The sequence below is a fragment of the Pteronotus mesoamericanus genome, unplaced genomic scaffold, assembly GCF_021234165.1.
Source record: "Pteronotus mesoamericanus isolate MK-2021 breed Mesoamerican mustached bat unplaced genomic scaffold, CSHL_Meso_final scaffold_85, whole genome shotgun sequence".
NCBI classification, from domain to species: domain Eukaryota; kingdom Metazoa; phylum Chordata; class Mammalia; order Chiroptera; family Mormoopidae; genus Pteronotus; species Pteronotus mesoamericanus.
Genome location: NW_026555329.1, coordinates 73,260,752 through 73,279,112, shown reverse-complemented (window position 1 = coordinate 73,279,112; position 18,361 = coordinate 73,260,752). Strand labels below are relative to the sequence as shown.

The 18,361-nt window shown below is 39.5% G+C and overlaps 1 protein-coding gene across 1 annotated transcript; it reads right to left on the bottom strand.

Annotated features, from left to right (window-relative positions):
- Nucleotides 1-3,988: 3,988 nt before the first annotated feature.
- On the bottom strand, nucleotides 3,989-11,197 carry LOC129063012 (intraflagellar transport protein 56-like). Its single transcript, XM_054564017.1, has 3 exons — nucleotides 11,066-11,197; nucleotides 6,050-6,183; nucleotides 3,989-4,677 (listed from the first exon to the last, which is right to left on the bottom strand). Exons 1-3 carry the CDS (start codon nucleotides 11,165-11,167, stop codon nucleotides 4,566-4,568), a joined length of 348 nt encoding a protein of 115 aa, XP_054419992.1. The 5' UTR covers nucleotides 11,168-11,197; the 3' UTR covers nucleotides 3,989-4,565.
- Nucleotides 11,198-18,361: the final 7,164 nt, after the last annotated feature.

The window sequence follows — 18,361 nt, the reverse complement described above, 5'->3', positions numbered from 1 at the left end:
CCAAGTCGTTATGAAAAGTGAGAAGTATGTGCTGGGGCACAAGCAGACTCTGAAGACGGTCAGGTGAGGCGAAGCGACACCGGTCCTCCTCGCCCGCCACGGTCCCGCCTTGAGGAAATCAGAAGGGGGGTGTTATGTAACATTGGCCGCAGCGGGGGCCCACCACCACGGGGACAATGGTCCTGAACTGGGCACCGCGTGTGGAGCATGGTCCAGAGTGTGCACGCTGGCTGTCATGGACCCCGGTGATATCAGAAGCCAGAACAGACGGGCGAAAAGTTAACCAATGAAAATTTCTTTGTGATAAAACTAACCAGAGCTTGGTTTAAAAAAAAAATGTATAAGCTCTACCACTCCATCATTTCATTGCTTCTACAGTGCCTTGCAATTATTCTTTAGGACCCTATTACCTATAGTTTCATCCTAACGCATACCTGTAATTTTTAAAACTTGAGTGACTTGTCTCAGCTCCACCATATTAATAACTAGTCTTGAGTCAAAAACTGATGGAGAGTTTAATTATATGTTTATAGAGGAAATTAGAAGTAAATGGGCTCATTTAATTATTTAACTGTGCATAGTAGGAAAGACCTGTACTTGTTTAGAGGGCAGTAAGACTCCCCTGAAATTTTTGTTAAGCATGTAGTTACATCTAAGCTATAGTGCAGAAAATCCAACTTCGAAACCCAGGAATAATCAGAGATCACTGAGAATCCAGGTTTTTCTTCCCCTTCGGGCCCTCATTCACATACACAGACTGAATTTTCTGCCTGGTTGTGTTTCACACTCTGCTTTCATTGGTAAGAAGCCTGAAGGTGAATCTCTGGTCTGTCTTTAGTAATTCTGGTATGTTCGTTTGTGTGTGAACTTGACTCTTGGCTTCCCTTACTCTGAAAGGCCTTTTGTCTGTTCATGTTTTAAAAAATTATCTCAAAAGTCTTCTGGAACGCAGTTGGATGGAGGTAGCTCACCAAATATATACATGAACACAGGAATAAATACACAAAAAATATGATGAATCAACTTAGAGGAAACATATCCACAGGTTATGCTATGCATGCTCAAGCCTGACCCATTGTCCTCCCACCTGCGGTTCACCTAGCAAGGCACTTATTCCCTGTGTCTGGGGTTTGTAACTTGTGTCGCCCTATGAAGGGCAGCTTCTAGTTGTATTTGTCATTCAGATTTTATTTAAAGAAAGGGTTTGATTGCAGAAAAGTGCAAACTTGTCTATAGACTCCCCACTCATACACACACATCAGCTGATTGCGTTCACTAGCGTTTTGTTGTAGCCTGTCTTATATTCTTCACATACTCCCGCAGTCCAGAGTCGGGGTGGGTTTTAGGCACGTCACCAGGTCTCTAGCTCTGCCCCTCTGAGGGCGTCCCTAAACAGGCCACATACAATTTGAACAGAATCCTAAAATACATATAAGCCTTAGAAGTATTTATGGTATGAAGAAGAGAAAGAGGACTATTTATGTAAGTCAGATCGAGACAATCCTAACTAGAGAAACTCGTAACTAACTAATTCATTTTTGCCATTGTAAAGTAGATAAAACGAATGAAATATACCACCCACCTGCTTGCAACTTTTTCAACATGCCAAGCCATAAAAGAGGAAAGCAGCCTTTTGGTTTCTGTTCATTTGGATACACGTCGCATGTGTTGTACGCATGGCAGAAGCCTGGGCGTCTCGCATGCTGTTGCGTTTCAGGATCCATCCTGACTGCTCCCAAGTGAGGCAGGAGGGGTCCCATTTACAGGGATACAATCACTCCCGTTGCCTTCTTTTACCTTTCAAAACTTTGTTCCCACTGACAACATCAGCCACATCTTACTGTGTTTACTTGTATAGACTGTTAGACTGAGCTGCTTTTTAAAAAAAAAAAATGCATTGGGGTGACATTGGATAATAAAATTCTATAGGTTTCAAGTGTACAATTCTACAATACATCATCTGTATCTTGCTTGTGTGCCCATGGACTGGGCTCCCTAAGGATCAGGACTCGGCATCATCTCTGCATCCCAAGCACCTAGGGCTGGTGTATGCTCAGCACACGATCAAACGACAGCTGGATGGGGACCAGAATGTATGAGGCCAGGTCTTATGCGTCCCCTGCTCTACCACATACGATAGGCTTAATTATTTGGTCAACAAGTATTTGAGAAATTTCTATGTGTGAGGTGGTTAGTATGCACTGGTCACACAATTTCTGGGATGGGGCTGTAGCTCAGCAAAGAGCCAAACCTAATACGCTTTAGCAGGACCCATGAGCATTAATGGACAGGGATTCCTAGGGAATATCTACTTTCCTCTCTTAAAAAGAGTAATATGTGAAGCCCTGAACTTTGTTGACTTTTTTCCCTTCACTCTGGGGTCAGAAAAGAAAGGGGAGAAAGCACATGACATACCCAGGGCTCGCACTCACTGCACTCACAGAATATCGTAGTAAGAACCAGATAATAAACTTTAATTTGAATATATTACAGTAGAATAATTATTTTGAAGTACAAAAATAACCATAAGAATTTTATCCCATTTGCAAGTAATATTTGCCACAGACTATAAATAGTACATCGATGCTAGGAACTGAACATATTACACACATTCCTCAGCCCGGACCTTCCTCTCTCCTGCACCATCACGTGAGGAACAGCAGCTGTGCAAACTGCACAGCGGCCTTGAGACCCGCCAAGGCATCTCCGAAGTAGCTATTCTGAACAGCAGGGTTAAGGTGGTATCTTTCCTAAACTGGTGGTTAGGGGTGTTTTTTGTTTGTTTGTTTGTTTTTTGGAGTGGGGGGTTTCAATTCTATAGATTAAAAACTTTTTAAAAATCTAAAATTCAGGGAATTGCTATTTTTGGAATATCAGATTTTTTCCACAAACAGGAAAACATAGGGAGGAGTGCTAAATTCAACAAAAACTCATTTAAATCACCATCAGTGGAAAAGCTTTTCAAATATAGGAAACTTGAAAAAAACAGCAATTAACTGGAAGATGAATTTCATAGCCAACAGCCACTGAGGAATTCCATGTCTTTTCTCCATTATTATGTTCCCTAATATTTTAGGGGAGGTGAGGAAGGATCACAAGAAGGATTCTAACGATAGCAGCAGGCTCTGCCCAGATCTGACCCACCTGCTACTTTAGATGCTGAGAACCAATTATTGAAAAAGTAGGGACCACATATTGAGGAAATAAGAAAGCTTTGACCTATGAAAAAGGATGTAACTTTGTCTACTAACATTCAGTCGTTCAGGCCAGTTTATTTTGATTTGTGCTCTGAACTGATTAGATCAGGGTCTAAGATGAGACAAGAAAACTGATCATCTGCCTGAGAAGAGCTGAGAGAACCCCTTGCAACCATCCAGAGGGCAAAGGCTATCGGAGGCCTGTGGTCAGCGCCTGCCGTGTTCCCATCTCCATCCTGCGCACCGTCTGCATCCAGAGGCCCAGCTCTGCACTTCCTACACCTGTAATATTGAGTGTCTTAAACGCATGGGAAAAAATATGGTGTAGAGACAAAGGTAATATGGGGCATAAAAATATGGAGGTCTCTTTTCTGAAAATAGCTTGTGAGCCTAAGAATGCTCAAACCTGTAACAGGGTTACGTTGTGAAAGCTCCGGAATCTGGGGCTGCGATGTGACTTAGGCTGGAGTCCAGCTATCGGGACATCCCTCAAAGGCCTCTACACGGTCTGCGCTCTGCAGCACCCCGTTTTAACACATGGCCCTAATGCCTGCATAGACCCTTTGTGGCCCTACTTTCAAAATCGGTATTTACTCAGGAAGACACATGAAGAAAAAAACCTAACCTGTTTTGTTACCTAAAATATAATGGAGAAATCACAAATGAGATTTGTATACTTTGCTTCCTAAAAAATCTTAAATGTACCACACAGATTTTTTTTCCTAGTTCTCACTTTTTAAAAAACTGCAGTACTCATGTTACTCCACTGTGACGTGTTCTAATGGTTGAGAATTCATTGACTGAAGGATTAACCCCTAAGCCTACTACCTGTGAGTGACTTGATGGAGGCCCTTTCCGCCATCCCGAGCATCATCTAGCTATGCATAACTTCCGTCCTCCCGAGACTCAGAGGCACATCACAGGACTGCCTATGGCATCCCTCCGTGCCCAGGGCAGCGTGCAGAGAGGGCTGACGACAGGTTGCCAGAACGATGGGGACTCCTGCGCGTTCATGGCATTTTTACTGCAGCTTGGAGAAAATGCCGTGGAATGTTAATATAAAGAAAAGTTATGCCGACCTCCCTGAAGTCAGTAAAAAATGTCACAGTCCTGAGTCTTTCTGGAAGAAAGGCACCGGGGAAGTCCGGAGTCCCGTGGCTGGTCGGACCCCACGGAGCCCACGGCAGGGGCGACGGCGCAGCTCCGCCAGGAGGCAAGGCGCCAGCAGTCAGGGGGCTGTGGCTTGAGGATCAAGGAAAGGAAACATCAATAAAATAGAGGCCTGCCTCTCACATCGAGCTGGAGGGACAAAACGATGTCCAGTTTCATGGCGAAGCAGTGACTGGCCCCCAGTCCTCCGCAGCGGTTTCAGACGGGCACCCTGTTCTCTTTGGCCCATTTCTTCATGATCCGGATGATGTATTCCACCTGGGTGTTGCCTGTGCTTCTCAGGAGATGGAGCACTTCTCGAAGAGTCTCTCTGAGGGAAAGATTTGCAAGGACCCAGTGTTTCAATAGAGAATGAAAATTAGCAGGTAAAACAAACTCCTAACTGTTCTCCATATACTCCTAGGAGGGCATTTCTGGTAACAGACTCTTCCTGTGCGTGCATACACCACTTCCAAACATCCCAGCTTTCTATCCTGCGGTGGCAGAGTAAAATGGAAACTCCATAATACCCTTCTCGCAACCCAAGTTTTCCCTGTGCACTTGCTCTACCTGCGCACATGCTCTTTATCCTCTGTCTTAAGAGACATAAATATTTCCATTTCTGTGCTTATTCTGCATGACAGGGTACAAAGAGGGTATGTCAACAAGCTGGGTTGAGACTTGGGTTCAAATTCCAGCTCTGAACTAACAAGTCTTTCAGCTTGTCTGAGTCCCAGATTTTTCTTGGTTTAAGGAAAAATAACTGGATAACACTACCATATTTGTGAAATTTTACAAAGCGAGAGGAATGGATGTTTCTTCAAGAAAAATAATATATTAATAAACATGGAAAAGAGGAAAGTTAAGGACCAAGATTTGGCAAATGCCCAGTATTTATGTTTTAAGCAATTTAAATTTAATTACAATTAACATTTATGTTTCAAGAAATGCATACTAAAACTTCCCTATTACCTTATCAAATCTACAGGTAACTGTGTATTGATCCTTCTCCCTAAGAGTTCTCTCATATTTCCAACTTTTTTCCCCTCAAGCAACCTTTTTTATTTAACCAAATTCTTTTAAACTTTTATTTAGGACTAGAAGTAGATACAAGGCAGGAGGTAATTTTGGAGAGTTTATTTGCTTATAAAATAATCACATCCCCTATCCATACATCCGTGATAACAAATACATTCTGTGAAGTTATTTTTAGAACACTGAATTTGGTTTTAAACATTTCAATTTTTTTTACAATGGAGCTACAAGCCACCTCATTTTATATAAGCTAATGTCTCAGTAATGAAAATTATCAACCACATTTACTCTATTCCTAATTCTTTGAGGCCTAAACTAAAAGACACAAGAAAAGGTCAATAGACAAAGAAAAGAGTAGATGAAACTGAGAAACAAACAAACTTTGTTTAAATGAAATGGCAATTCATTTAGAGCTATCATATTTGAGAGCTTTAGTATACTCTATGCTCCCAGTATAGAGGATTTAGAATGATCTGATTCTGTAAAATAAAAAATTTCTGGAGGAAAAAGGTCAAATAGAAATATATAACATCTGAACATTTTAGTCATCATTCTAAAACATCATTATAATTTGGAGTTTTCAGAAGAGGACGTCATCCATGAAACCATTCTTTTTCCTCCCGGCCCAGCCAATGAGCAGAGGCGGCCTGCCTCGCCCGTGTGCTTACTTGGGTTCTCTCCCAGCTAGGATCATCTGGAAGATGCCCACACAGGCGCCCCTCTTGCCTTCCCAGTACTCAGGGTTAGGGTCCAGCCTCTCCAGGACATCAAAGGCTTTGGCCGAGTAGTAAAACTGGCCCATCTGGACAAAACAAAGAGTTGTGGTAATGCTTATAGTCACCAGATCACACAGATGAAACTAAACATAAAGACACCATGAAACAGAACCGCGTAAAATGAGTACATGGGTAATGACAACATTTTCAGTCAGCACATTAGGTAGACTTCTTATTAAAACAAGAAAAAGGAAAATCACAGTTTGGGCGCTTGGGTTCAATTTATGTCAGCTTACCTCCATTCTATTTTCAACAATGTAACATCTTTTCTAAATATAGTGAAGTTATCCTATAATCAATTCATATGGATGTCCTTTCTTTTAATTACACCCTAACCTTGAGTATAAACTCTGACTACCGTGATTTGAACTGAGTATTTTTCTTCGTCTCAGTACGGTCTGTAGAGGGTCAGTCATCTACTTTATGCTGATTTGATCATATTCAGTCCAAGGGAATGATCTTTCCCTGACCTTGTCTAACCTCTCCTATGCCTAGATGTATGCTGAACACTACTTTAAAACACCAAATCTTTAAAACATTTCATTTATTTTGACAGGTAATACCACAGATTTCCTTGGCCTTGTCGAGCATGTCGAACACCATTACATCGTGCTCAGATGAGGTTTCCTGACTGGCAATCAGACGTACAGTGTTACCAATTTCACTGAAGGCTTCAAACTGCCGAGCAACCCCCACTCCCTGCGGTTTAGTTACTTCTCCATTCCTGTAAACCACTGTCATAAGCATTCACGAATTTCCTTGAGATCTTGATTGCATTATTAGCAAAGCCTTTTTCTCTATTCCATAGGGAAAACACAACCTTCCTCCCTTTGGTTCAAATTATACCTTCATTCACCTTTCCCTCTTTTTTGGGTTATCTCACAAGAGGAGCTGCTCATATTCCTTTTTGAGGTTAATCCTTTTTCCGATGTTCTCTGCAGCATTTTTTGGGGTGTGAAATAATACTCAGAGAGAATGGTGTATTCGACGTAAATGTACAGTTTAATGTCTGATCATAAGGGGAATACAAGTGTAACCACTACCCCAGTTCAAAAGGAAACATTCGCAGCAGAACAGCAGCTTTCTGTGTGGCTTCCAGACCACAACCCTCTACTTCCCTCCAGAAACATCTACTATTCCAGCTTGAATGGTCATCCATTCTTTGACTTGCTTCATAATCACCTATGTGTATAGCTTTAGACAATTTAATTGTGTTTTGACTCTCAAATTTTTATCTGTATGAAATAATAGTGTAAATATTCTTTTGTGTCCTATATTTGTTTATAAAATTCACCCAAGTTGCTGGATATAGCTCTAGTTCATTTACTTTTCAAAAACTTTTAACTTTGGCCCTGGCTGGTGTGGCTCAGTGGATGGAGTGCCGGCCTGTGAACCAAAAGGTCACTGGTTTGATTTCCAGTCCGGGCACCTGCCTGGGTTGCAGGCCAGGTCCCCAGCTGGGGGAATGTAAGAGGCAAACAACTGATGTATCTTACACGTTGATCTTTCTCTCCCTCTCCTTCTCCCTCCCTTCCCCTCCCTGTAAGAAGTAAATAAATAATATATATATATAATAAATATATATATAAACCTTTTAACTGAATTATAGATTCACAGGAAGTTACAAAGATAGTACAAGGAGATCTCATGTACCTTTCACCCAATCCCCCATCCCCTTATAGCTTACACAAGAATGGTACAATCTCACAATATCAAAACCAGGAGATGCACATTGCTACAATGTATGTATAGTTCCGTCATTTTAACAAATGTGTAGATTCATATATACAACTGTTCTATCACCATGAAGATCCCCCTGGTGCTACCCCTTGTGGTCACATGCACTCCCCTCCCTGCTTTCCATCCTCACCCCTGGCGATCACTAATTTGTTCTATATTTCTATAACGTTCAAGAATATTTTATATATATAAAACAGCAGTGTGGGACCCTTTGAGATTGGCTTTTTTTCATCCAGCATAACGTCCTTGTATTTCCAAGCGACTGCATGTACCCCTAGTTTGTTCCTATCCGATAACCCTGCAAAAGCAGGAGGGGCCGCCACCCAGAGTTTGGTTGGGATGTCAAGGATGATGACGCCACATATACACCAAAAGGGTCTGGAAGTTTTTTACTTCCACAACTGAGGTCTCGGAGGAGGGTCTAGCAGGCCTGTCACACAGACCCAAAATGGCCTGAGAGGGCAAGCGTTTGTGAACAGGTACTTACTGAATAATGTTTTCATTGCCTGGGGTTAAAAAAACAACTGCCTAACTATATTGTGGTATATTTTTTTCCATCCTTTAATTTTCAACCCACTTATATCATGATCTTTGAAGTAAGTTTTGTGTAGAGAGTTGGGTCATTTTTTTTTTAATCTACTCTGTGGAATCTGTATTTAGACCATTTACATTTAATGCAATTATTGATACATTAGGACTCATTCTGCCTTTTCTTTCGCATTTGCCTTTGTTTCCCACGGACAAGCGCACCTCACGCGTGCCCCTGCAGCCTGCAGCTGGAGAAAGGCATGGCCCTGCGCCTGCGCAGAGGGAGGGCAAGAAAGCCTGTGCTTGAACTTCCTAGTCCTTCCCTATACACGTCTTCTTCCTGAATTGTAATCCGTCTTTGCTACAAGCATAACTTTATGTTGAGTCATAGGAGTCCTTCCAGTGAATCACAGAACTGACAGGTCATCGTGGGACCACCGAGACACGAGGAAATGCCAAATTGTTTTTTTTTTCCTTTTTTTAAAAGATTTTAAACAGTGCAGTGGTTGCTGGGTAGAAAGGGGTATAAGGGGCACTGACCAGTAATGGGAAAAAAATAGATTAAATCTAAAAAAATAAATAAATAGAGATTTTATTTATTTTCAGAGAGAGGAGACGGGAGGGAGGAAGGGAGGGAGAGAAACATTGATCAGCTGCCCCCAGAGAGGCACCTGGCCTGCAACCCAGGCATGTGCCCTGACTAGGAATTAAACTATCAACCTTTTGGTTGGCAGGGGGACACCCAACCCACTAAGCCATGCCAGTGAGGGCCCAAGTTGTTTTTCAAAGTCATTATCTTCCTGTGATCTTAACCCCATCCCCCTTTCATCTTCACTAGGGCCTTATTCCATCAAAAAATGCCCCCGCTCTTGGCCCTGGCAGGGTAGCTCAGTTGGTTGTCCCCATACACCAAGGCTGTGGGTTTAACCCCCAGTCAAGGCACATGCAAGAGTCAACCAATGAACATATACATTAGTGGAGCAACACATCGATGTTTCTCTCTTTCTCTCCCTTTCTCTCTCTAAAATAAATTTTAAAAAACATTTTTAAGTTAAAAATAATGCTCCCACTCTCTTAAATTCTTAACTCCCTATTCAATGGCTCTTCTACCTAAAAGTATACTTACTCCCTATTCTAAAAGAAAAAAGAATTCTCCCTCCACCTGCAAAAACTAATCCCTCCCCCAGAGTACCTAATGCTCTTTCCGCTTTTAAGTTAGCACCGCGTGTCCCTCCTTATCCTCTGCATCAGTTTTAAAGACTGTGGTCGACAATGCACTCACTGCATCCACTTTCTAATCCGATTCTCTTCTCTACCTGCTATTCTTTTCTCCGGCCTCATGCAACTCCAGCTACTTGCAGACTTGACATTCTCCTTCTTGGCTTTTGATAAAACAGCATCAGAAAAAATAAGTAACGCAAAGCACTTTTCCTCTCTCCTGGTTTTTTCCTTTCCTTTCTGTTCGTCTTCATCCTGTCTCCTTCACTGACTCTTCTTTCTCTTTCTGTCCCACGAGCACATGGTTCCTCACCCCACTCCCTGGTTAATCTTTCTCTGCCATACCCTGCCCCCACCGCACCTCCCCCCCCCCCCCCCCGGCCTTTTCTGCTGCTCCTGGGGCTGCTATCACCACCGCCATACCTGCTGCTAGTTTCTAGAACTAGATCTCTCATCTTGACCTCTCACCTGAAGGCCAGGCTCATCCTGATAATTCCCCACACGAGATATCTGTGCCTGGGAGCCTCAAACACGCTTCACATGTATTACATCTAAAACTGAACTAAATTACTGTTTTTTGATGTTTTCTTTCCCTCTGTCTCCCATAACTCACTTAACATCAATACCATCCACCAAGTCATGGTAAACAATTTCAAGTTTCCTGTTTTAAAACCTTTTCCACTGATGGTAACTCACTTTATTTTTGTAATGATTCCCTTTGCAATGAGATTTTATTGATTAACACGAGACTTTCTTTACCTTTACCTGCCATTTTCCTGTCTTTTGGATAGGAAGAAATAATCCCAAAATAGGAATTTCTGGAATTTGAGGCTAGTTTTTAAAAAACTTTTAATTTTAAAAAGCTCCCTCACACCTTTCCAACTCCCTACCCAGGCGCACACAGTGTCAGACCTTTACAAAATGACTGCTTTTTCATTCTTTTTTTTTTTTTTTCTGGTTCCTTTGTCTTTCCTGTCTACTATTTTCATGTTAGTATTCCCCAAGGTTTGATTTGCAACCATCTACTTTTTTTAACCTGGACAATCTCACTACTTTTCGGGGGTTCAACTACTACTGAGAAGTGGATGATTTCTCCAAGTCTATGTCGCTAGATGTCAGAGGACATTTCTTGAGCTTCAAAACCAAGTTTCCAACTACCAGATGAATATCTGCATCTGGGTGCTATGTAAAGATTCACAGCCTTTAGAAATCTAAAACCTCCTCTCTAAATCACTATTTCATATACACATTAAAAAACCCTGAAACACTGGGTTCAATTCACTGATAGTAGAGGTGACATTTCTGAGACCAGTATGCAAACCCTCTCGCCACAGCCATTAGTCTCCAGGACACTTTTCCCTAATTCTTGGCCAACAGGGCGATACCGATCGTCAGTTTCCCTTTGTCCTCATTCAGACTCACCTTGTAGCAGTCATTGGCAATGAGCTGTAGGAGGCTAAAGGACTCTGCAGAGGTTTCCATCTTGAGATAAAGTTCCCAGGCTAGTCTTGGTTTCTTATTCATTATATCTACAAAAAGGAACAAAGATTTATGCTGTTTTTTAAGAAGATGTTGTTTATATATTTTTAGAGAGAGGGGAAGGGAAGGAGAAAGAGAGGGAGAGAAACATGTGAGAGAAACACCTATTGGCTGCCTCCTACACAATCCCAGCTGGGGACCTGGCCTGCAACCCAGGCATGTGCCCTGACGGGGAATTGAACCTGTAACCCTCCAGTTCACAGGCTGGAACTCAATCCACTGAGCCACATCAGCCAGGGTGAACATTTATGCTTTTTAAATGTACAAGAAATAGGCTTCTGCATGTTGCTATTCTATGGACTTGGTTCAAGCTTTCAAATATACAAAGTAATGGTAAATAGCTCTCGCATAGAAAGCTTGCAATGTTGGCATTAAGCTGGTTCACCGTCTGAATTCTACCATACTTAAAATCTTTATTTAAGTTAAGATTCAGATAGTTATATGTCTTTTTAGATTGGGTTGATTTCCAGTAGTTCCCACTTAGGTCATCTGCTTAAAAGAGGACCCCTATCATTCACTCAGTTCTACTCATATACTTTCATCCACATTTACGGTATCTAATTGCTAAAATGTTCCTGCAACTTAAAACTCAGGGAACATTTTAAAACCCAAGGAGCAAGAAGAGTTAGTGAAAAGAGAGAGAGACAGACAGACAGACAGAGACTATAAGCTAAATAATATTTTTTAAATTATGGTTTTTGACATTGTCCCTTTTTAAGGTCTGCATCATAGTAAAAAAGGTAAACTTAGCATAACAATATCATTACTTACACACACACACACACACACACACACACAGTAAACCGAGACTGCGGAAACTTTACGGGAAGAACCTGGCATCTTTCAGGACTGTGCGTGCTACGTCAATGCTATATGGTAGAACTACCTACAGGGTAAACTTAGATATGTACATGGCCACCCTGGTTGTCTAATATTAATAACACGATTTCAGTGTTCACTTATTCCATAGAGCGAAATACAAAACAAAATTAGGAGGTGCTTAGTATGATTTCCACCCAGAATATTATGCAGCAGAGATGAAAAAAGGATTACTCCGTAACACTTAAAAGAAGGTTCACAAAACGATCACGGGGTGGGTGTCAAGTGCAGCACAGGGAATATAGTCGACAATATTGCAGTAACTGTGTGTGGCACCAGGTGGGGACTAGGTTTATCAGGGTAACTTGGTAAGTTATCCAGTTTCTCATCACTGGGTTGAATACCTATGTACATTAGTATATTAAATTAATATAATATTATATGTTGACTATAATTGAAAAATAAAAAATTATTTATAGTAAAAGAAAAAGTGAGAGAGACTCACAGCACCGAGCTAACCAACTGAGGTAAACATAATCATTTTTCAACTTCTCATTTTGGATTAAAAGAAAAACCTGCAAGAAGAAAGAAAGGGAATAAACATGAAGATGGTTTTGCAATGAAAACATTCATATCAGATAATCTTACTTTAATGACTGACATAGCCTTATAGATGACCAAATTCTACACAGGCTGCTAAGAAAGTATAGGAAAAAATTGTGGTGACTTTAACACACTCTTCTCAGTTATTGATTTCACAAGCTGACAAAAGGTTGGTAAAGATATAGAAGATTTAAACAAGATGATTAACAACTGTACAATACATATCATTTTCAAGAATACATGACCATGTTACTGGGCAATTTTAAAGGGTTGATGTTATATAGACAACATTGTATGACCAGAACACAATTAAGTTAGAAATCAAAATAAAATATGCTTAAAAGGATAATACATGTTTGAAAATCATGTTTGAAATGCATTTTAAAATAACTCAGTCAAAACAAAAGAAACCCTAATGGAAATTAGTTGAATAATTTGTTGAATAACAAAATTCAATTGAATAATTCAACTGAATTATTTTGAGTAATTTAGATGAATCAATTCTATGAAGTTAGAAGTCAAGATCATGGTTAGCCTGGGAGGAAAGAGATGGACTCAAAAAGGGGTTGAGGAGGTTTCTCGGATTATGATAATATTCTGTTTCATGATTTGGATTCAGATTATTTGGGTCTGTTCACCTTAAAAAAAATCCACCAAGCTATATACTTTGATTTGTATACTTTTCTCCATGTATGTTATACTTTTATAAGTTTATCAAAAAAGGAAAACATTAAGGTGGTTATAAAATTCATGTCTATTCACATTGTACTTTTTAATGTAACCTAAGAACAAAGAAACTTTTAATAATCTTTTACCCTTGAATATTTTATTCTAGTGAGAAAAAGACGACAATGTTTTTAGACAGAATCATTCAAATGCCTTCCACAGCATGTACTCACCTCTTCACCCTCCCTGGTATTGCCTGTTGCAGCTTTGGCTTGGGCATAATTAAAGTTAAAGGTGTCATCATTAAAGAAGTAACTCTGAAAAACATTCCAAGAACAGGTCACATTGAGCATTAACATATAAAATATAAAAACATCAGTTATAACAGATAAACACAAAAATAAGCCTAAGGAATTATCTGATGTCACTAATGCCATAGTAAAAGGGCCATCTCTAAGAGTATGTTACCTTTGACATATTATAAAGGTTTTGTATACAAAGTCATCTAGAAGATTCTATACTGACCTTAAATGAGTTGAGGTAAATCAAGACATCATCAAATTGCTTAAGGAGAAAGAAACAGGAAGCCATGCACTGTCTTCCTGGTATTGTATCTGAAATGAAATGGGAAGGAGACCATGTGTATTCATGAAACCAAAAGATGTCTTTAGATGAAATTTCAGTTATTTTATAATTTAGACACAGGAATATATTTCAAGACAGCTTTCTAGATTCTGAAATTATAGATTCTGTTCAGCAAACAAAACTTCAGCACAATGGAGATCATAGTACTTGAGTTACCAGTAATCTCTCTTTGTTAACTGAGTCCAAAACAAACACATACCCTGCAGGCTACAGCACTTCCCGGATCTTGCCGGGGCTTTGACTTCTGCCCAGCTCCACTGTCTGCACAGGCAACTAGTGTGGCTCAGTCTCCGTCATTGTCTGTCTAAGACAACCAGCACCTTCAATCTCAAAAGGAGAAATAACCTGCCGTGGGGCCATCTGATCCTCATCCTGACCCGCTTTTTGCCCGATACGTTCCTGTCTGAGGTGGCAAGTGATTAGTATAAGCCTCGTGCTGGCCACTGACACTCCCAATCCTCCTTATTCTCTTTCTGCTCATTTTTTCCCCCATAGCAACTCATCACAGTCACATATACTATACAATTTGTTCGTTTTTTATGTTTATAGTCTGTCCCACTAGACTGTACATTCCACATTGGAAGGGGATTTCTTAGTTTTGTTTACTGCTATATCCTCAACATCTGAATAAATTTTGTTGTATGAATGAATGAAAAGGGGAAAGGAAATATTATTCAATAAATAGTTTTGGTAAAATATTTTTTTTAAAAATCCAGGGGTGATACAAATATTTAACAACCATGTTAGCATGAACATGCCATTAGAATGCATGCTAGCCAGAGACAACTGGTTCAGACAGCCTGATGGGTTCATACTGGCTGTTAGCCTTTTTTATTTATTTTATTTTATTTTGTTTTTATTTTTCTTTTTTTTTTAACATTTTACATATTTTTTTTTGAAGGGGAGGAAGGGAGGGAGAAGGATGGGGGAAGGGAGGGAGAAGGAGGGGGAAGAAACATCGATATGAAAGAGATACATTGATTGGTTACCTGTCAAACTCCCCAACCTGCAACTGGGAATCAAACCAGTGACCTTTCAGTTTGTGGGATGACACCCAACCCACTGAGCCACTCCAGTCAGGTCTATCAGCCCATTTTATAGCTCCTCCTCCAACCTCACACTGAATCTTGGCTGATGCAATCAATACTTTAATAACAGAAACAAAGCCACAAAACTACTTGTGGGAAATATAGGTAAATATTATATAACTGCAGGGGTAAGAAAGCACTGTTGAAGCTTGATACCCATGTAAGAAATCATCATGGAAAAGATAAATTTAATTACAATTTAAATATTTTTATCTAGGAAAAAATAGGATAGGCAAAGTTAAACATCAAATGACTCACTGGGAAAAATACCTACAGCATGGCCAAAGTTTAATACATAAAGAGCTCTTGAAAAATCAATAAAAGTTATGTTGCAAATAAAAAAATCAAGTTTTAAAACTTGCATGAATGAAGAATACATTTATTCTCCTCTATTTCTATGTTCTCTCATCCCATTTCAGCTGAGATGTTGAGAAGAGCTAACTCCAATCTTCTCTCCTGTGTCTGATTTCCCTCCTTACAATGGGACAGATGTATCCCTGGACAGAGAATCAAACTTCGCTAGTCAGGATACGACCAGCTTCAGTTATGAATCATGCTCATAAGTACAGACTTCAGACATACCACATTCACTAGCCGATCCTCCCACCAACTGAAAGAACTGCTGGGCAATTTTCATATGATCCCTCTGAAAAACAAAGCAGAGCTGATATAGAGGAATAAGCTGAAAATATTTTATTTGTATTACACTTTATGATTTTAACTTATTTGTCAGGATTTAACACATACCCTTGTTTTAAATTCTCCCCCAAACAAAACCAATTCTTATTAGCATAAGCAACTAGAAAATGGTAACATAAAAGTGAATTAAAACCATCTCTGGGTCAGGTAGAAAAGAAAAAAATCCATCCCCAAGTTCTATTTTAAAAGTGACTTCATTAAATGACCTCACTCATTTACTCATTCATTCACTCATTCATTCATTCAACAAATATGTATTGCTCTTTTACCATATATGAGACTTGTAGTAGGACTATGATTATAACAAGGACTATTTATTAAATGAACTCACTCATTTATTCAATAACTGTTTACTGCCTATCTGTTAAATGAGGCACTGTGAAGTGAGATTTATATCTCATATATCTCACATAAGGGAGTTTAATCCCACTTTGTTCCAAAAAGAATTTAGTATTCTTATTTAGAATATTAGAATTCTAGAGAATGAAAGAATTCTTATTTTTAGAATACTAGATGAATAATAGATAAATAAGAGCTTAATTTTAGACAAAGTTTTTGTGTTTATAAAAGCTCTCCTATAGAAACAATTATTCCCATTTTACAGGTGCCAAAATTATAGCTCAGAGGTGTGCAATGTTTTGTTTTGTTTTTTAAGTTACTGAAAATAAAAATGAAGCTGTGCAATGATTTGCTATTAGATGTGTACTCTGTTTAAAAATTAGGCTCTTGCCCTGGCTGGTGTGCTTCAGTGGACTGAGGGCCGGCCTGTGAACTGAAAGGTGGCAGGTTCAACTCCCAGTGTGGGCATCTGTCTGGGCTGTGGGCCAGATCCCTGGTTGGGGACGTGCAAGAAGCAGCGTATCAATATATCTCTTGCACATCAATGTTTCTCTCCCTCCCTTTTTCCCTTTGTTCCCCTATTTCTAGAAATAAATAAATAAATGAAATCTTTAAAAAAAATAAAAATCAGACTCCTTTTAAACAAAGCAACAATTCTTAGCATTAAAGCCCTCCCTTCTTTTGTCTTTAACACAGAATTCTTTTTACGGAGGAATCTGATTGGGGAATATGGAGAAACGGAGGAAGTGCAGAAGAGCCTTTCTGAAAGCTTATTGCTGGTTGAACTCTGACATGTGTTTTGATTGTTTTCCTTACACTACAGGACTTTGCAAACTATAGATTAACAGTGATTTTATACTCACGGAACCCATTTCCTGGCCAAGGGCTGCATTGACCACTCCTTTGAGGATATACTCCTGGAAACATGGAATAACACTGATGGATTGTAAAGGAATGCGGAGCTATGAGGTCTCTTTCAAGTTAACTATTTGCATCAACTCAATACTTTATATGTATTATCAAAATTTACCCAGAGTCCCTTTTCTCTGTTCTATCCCTAGCCTTAATGAAAGCGTTAAGAGACTTTCATTTGGTTTCCAGCAGCCAAGTGTCCATGTAAGAGAACACACCATATTTGTAAATTCTCAATCTTGAGCAGAAATAACTCAAAGGAAACTTCTACAAGTTAAATTTTGTTTCATTTCAATACCATGGAAACAAATTAATGGTAAAATGTTTACATAATGATTTTTATCACCTTGTCAGCCTGCCATTCTCTGTGACCATATCATATTTTCCCCTTTCCAATGAAATAATATTCTTCCTTTGCTAGTGACCTTTTCTTTAAACAAAAAGTGCCCTTCAGTTTTTATTTGTAAGGTGGTGTCCTTTGGAATCCTAGGGCCTCACTTGTATCCTTTTCAGACTTGTTTCTATAACACATACCCTTCTTAGCAGCTTTATCAATTTTTATGTGGGTACTCCTTTTATTTAAGAAATTTCATCAAAAGAATCATAGAGAAGATGCTGAAGCTTTTAATGCATTTGAGAAATATATGTGTTTAGACTTCATGGGGTCTGGAAACATTTTTCAACCAGTCTTTTATTCAGTAAGTAGAGGGACTACCGTGTGCGCAGTGCACATAGCATTGGGCAGACAACACAGACACAGTCCCCGACTGCAAGGCGCTAGCATGGGAGTCGTGTGGGGGAAGAACGACAAGTTACAGACAATTACACCAGCAGTGTAAGTCGTTGCGTTCAACAGAATTTTAGATTTCAGTATTTTTAAACCACAACCCTTTTGAGGAAATGACCACATATGAGGGAGTTTAAAAATATCAAAAACCCAGAACATTCATTTTTATATCAATATACATGGACTTTCCTGGGATTTTATAAGCAGGAATCTTCTTTACTATGACTTCCAGCTACTGTTCCAAAGTTCCATTTTAAACAGAACGTGGTTAGTAAAAATATGGCATATTCTCAATTACCTGAGGAGTAGTGGGTTCCAGATTCTTAATTAAATTATAAGCTTCTTGTACATCATCTGAAATAAATATAAAATAATAATAATAATAAGTAGGTATACTAGTCTCTATTTCAGCAAACTCTCCTGAAATAGTCCTCTGAAAGTAAGATCCTTTAATACTCAAATATGCATGAGAAATATGGTCTGTTTTATCTGTCCTCTAATTTTCCGTCAAGTTTGATGTTGAGTAGTTATCCTAAAGATAACCAAGTAGCACTCTGACCGCTGCGGCTCAGTTGGTTGAGCATTGTCCTGCAAAGCAAAAGGTCACCAATTTGATTCGCG

Excerpts from the sequence above, each read along its gene's own strand:
- LOC129063012 (XM_054564017.1), bottom strand. The coding sequence starts at position 11,167 with ATGAATAAGAAACCAAGACTAGCCTGGGAACTTTATCTCAAGATGGAA. Across the intron at positions 6,184-11,065 it reads TTGCCAATGACTGCTACAAG|ATGGGCCAGTTTTACTACTC; the intron begins GTGAGTCTGAAT and ends TGTTTTGTCCAG. Across the intron at positions 4,678-6,049 it reads CTAGCTGGGAGAGAACCCAA|AGAGACTCTTCGAGAAGTGC; the intron begins GTAAGCACACGG and ends TCTTTCCCTCAG.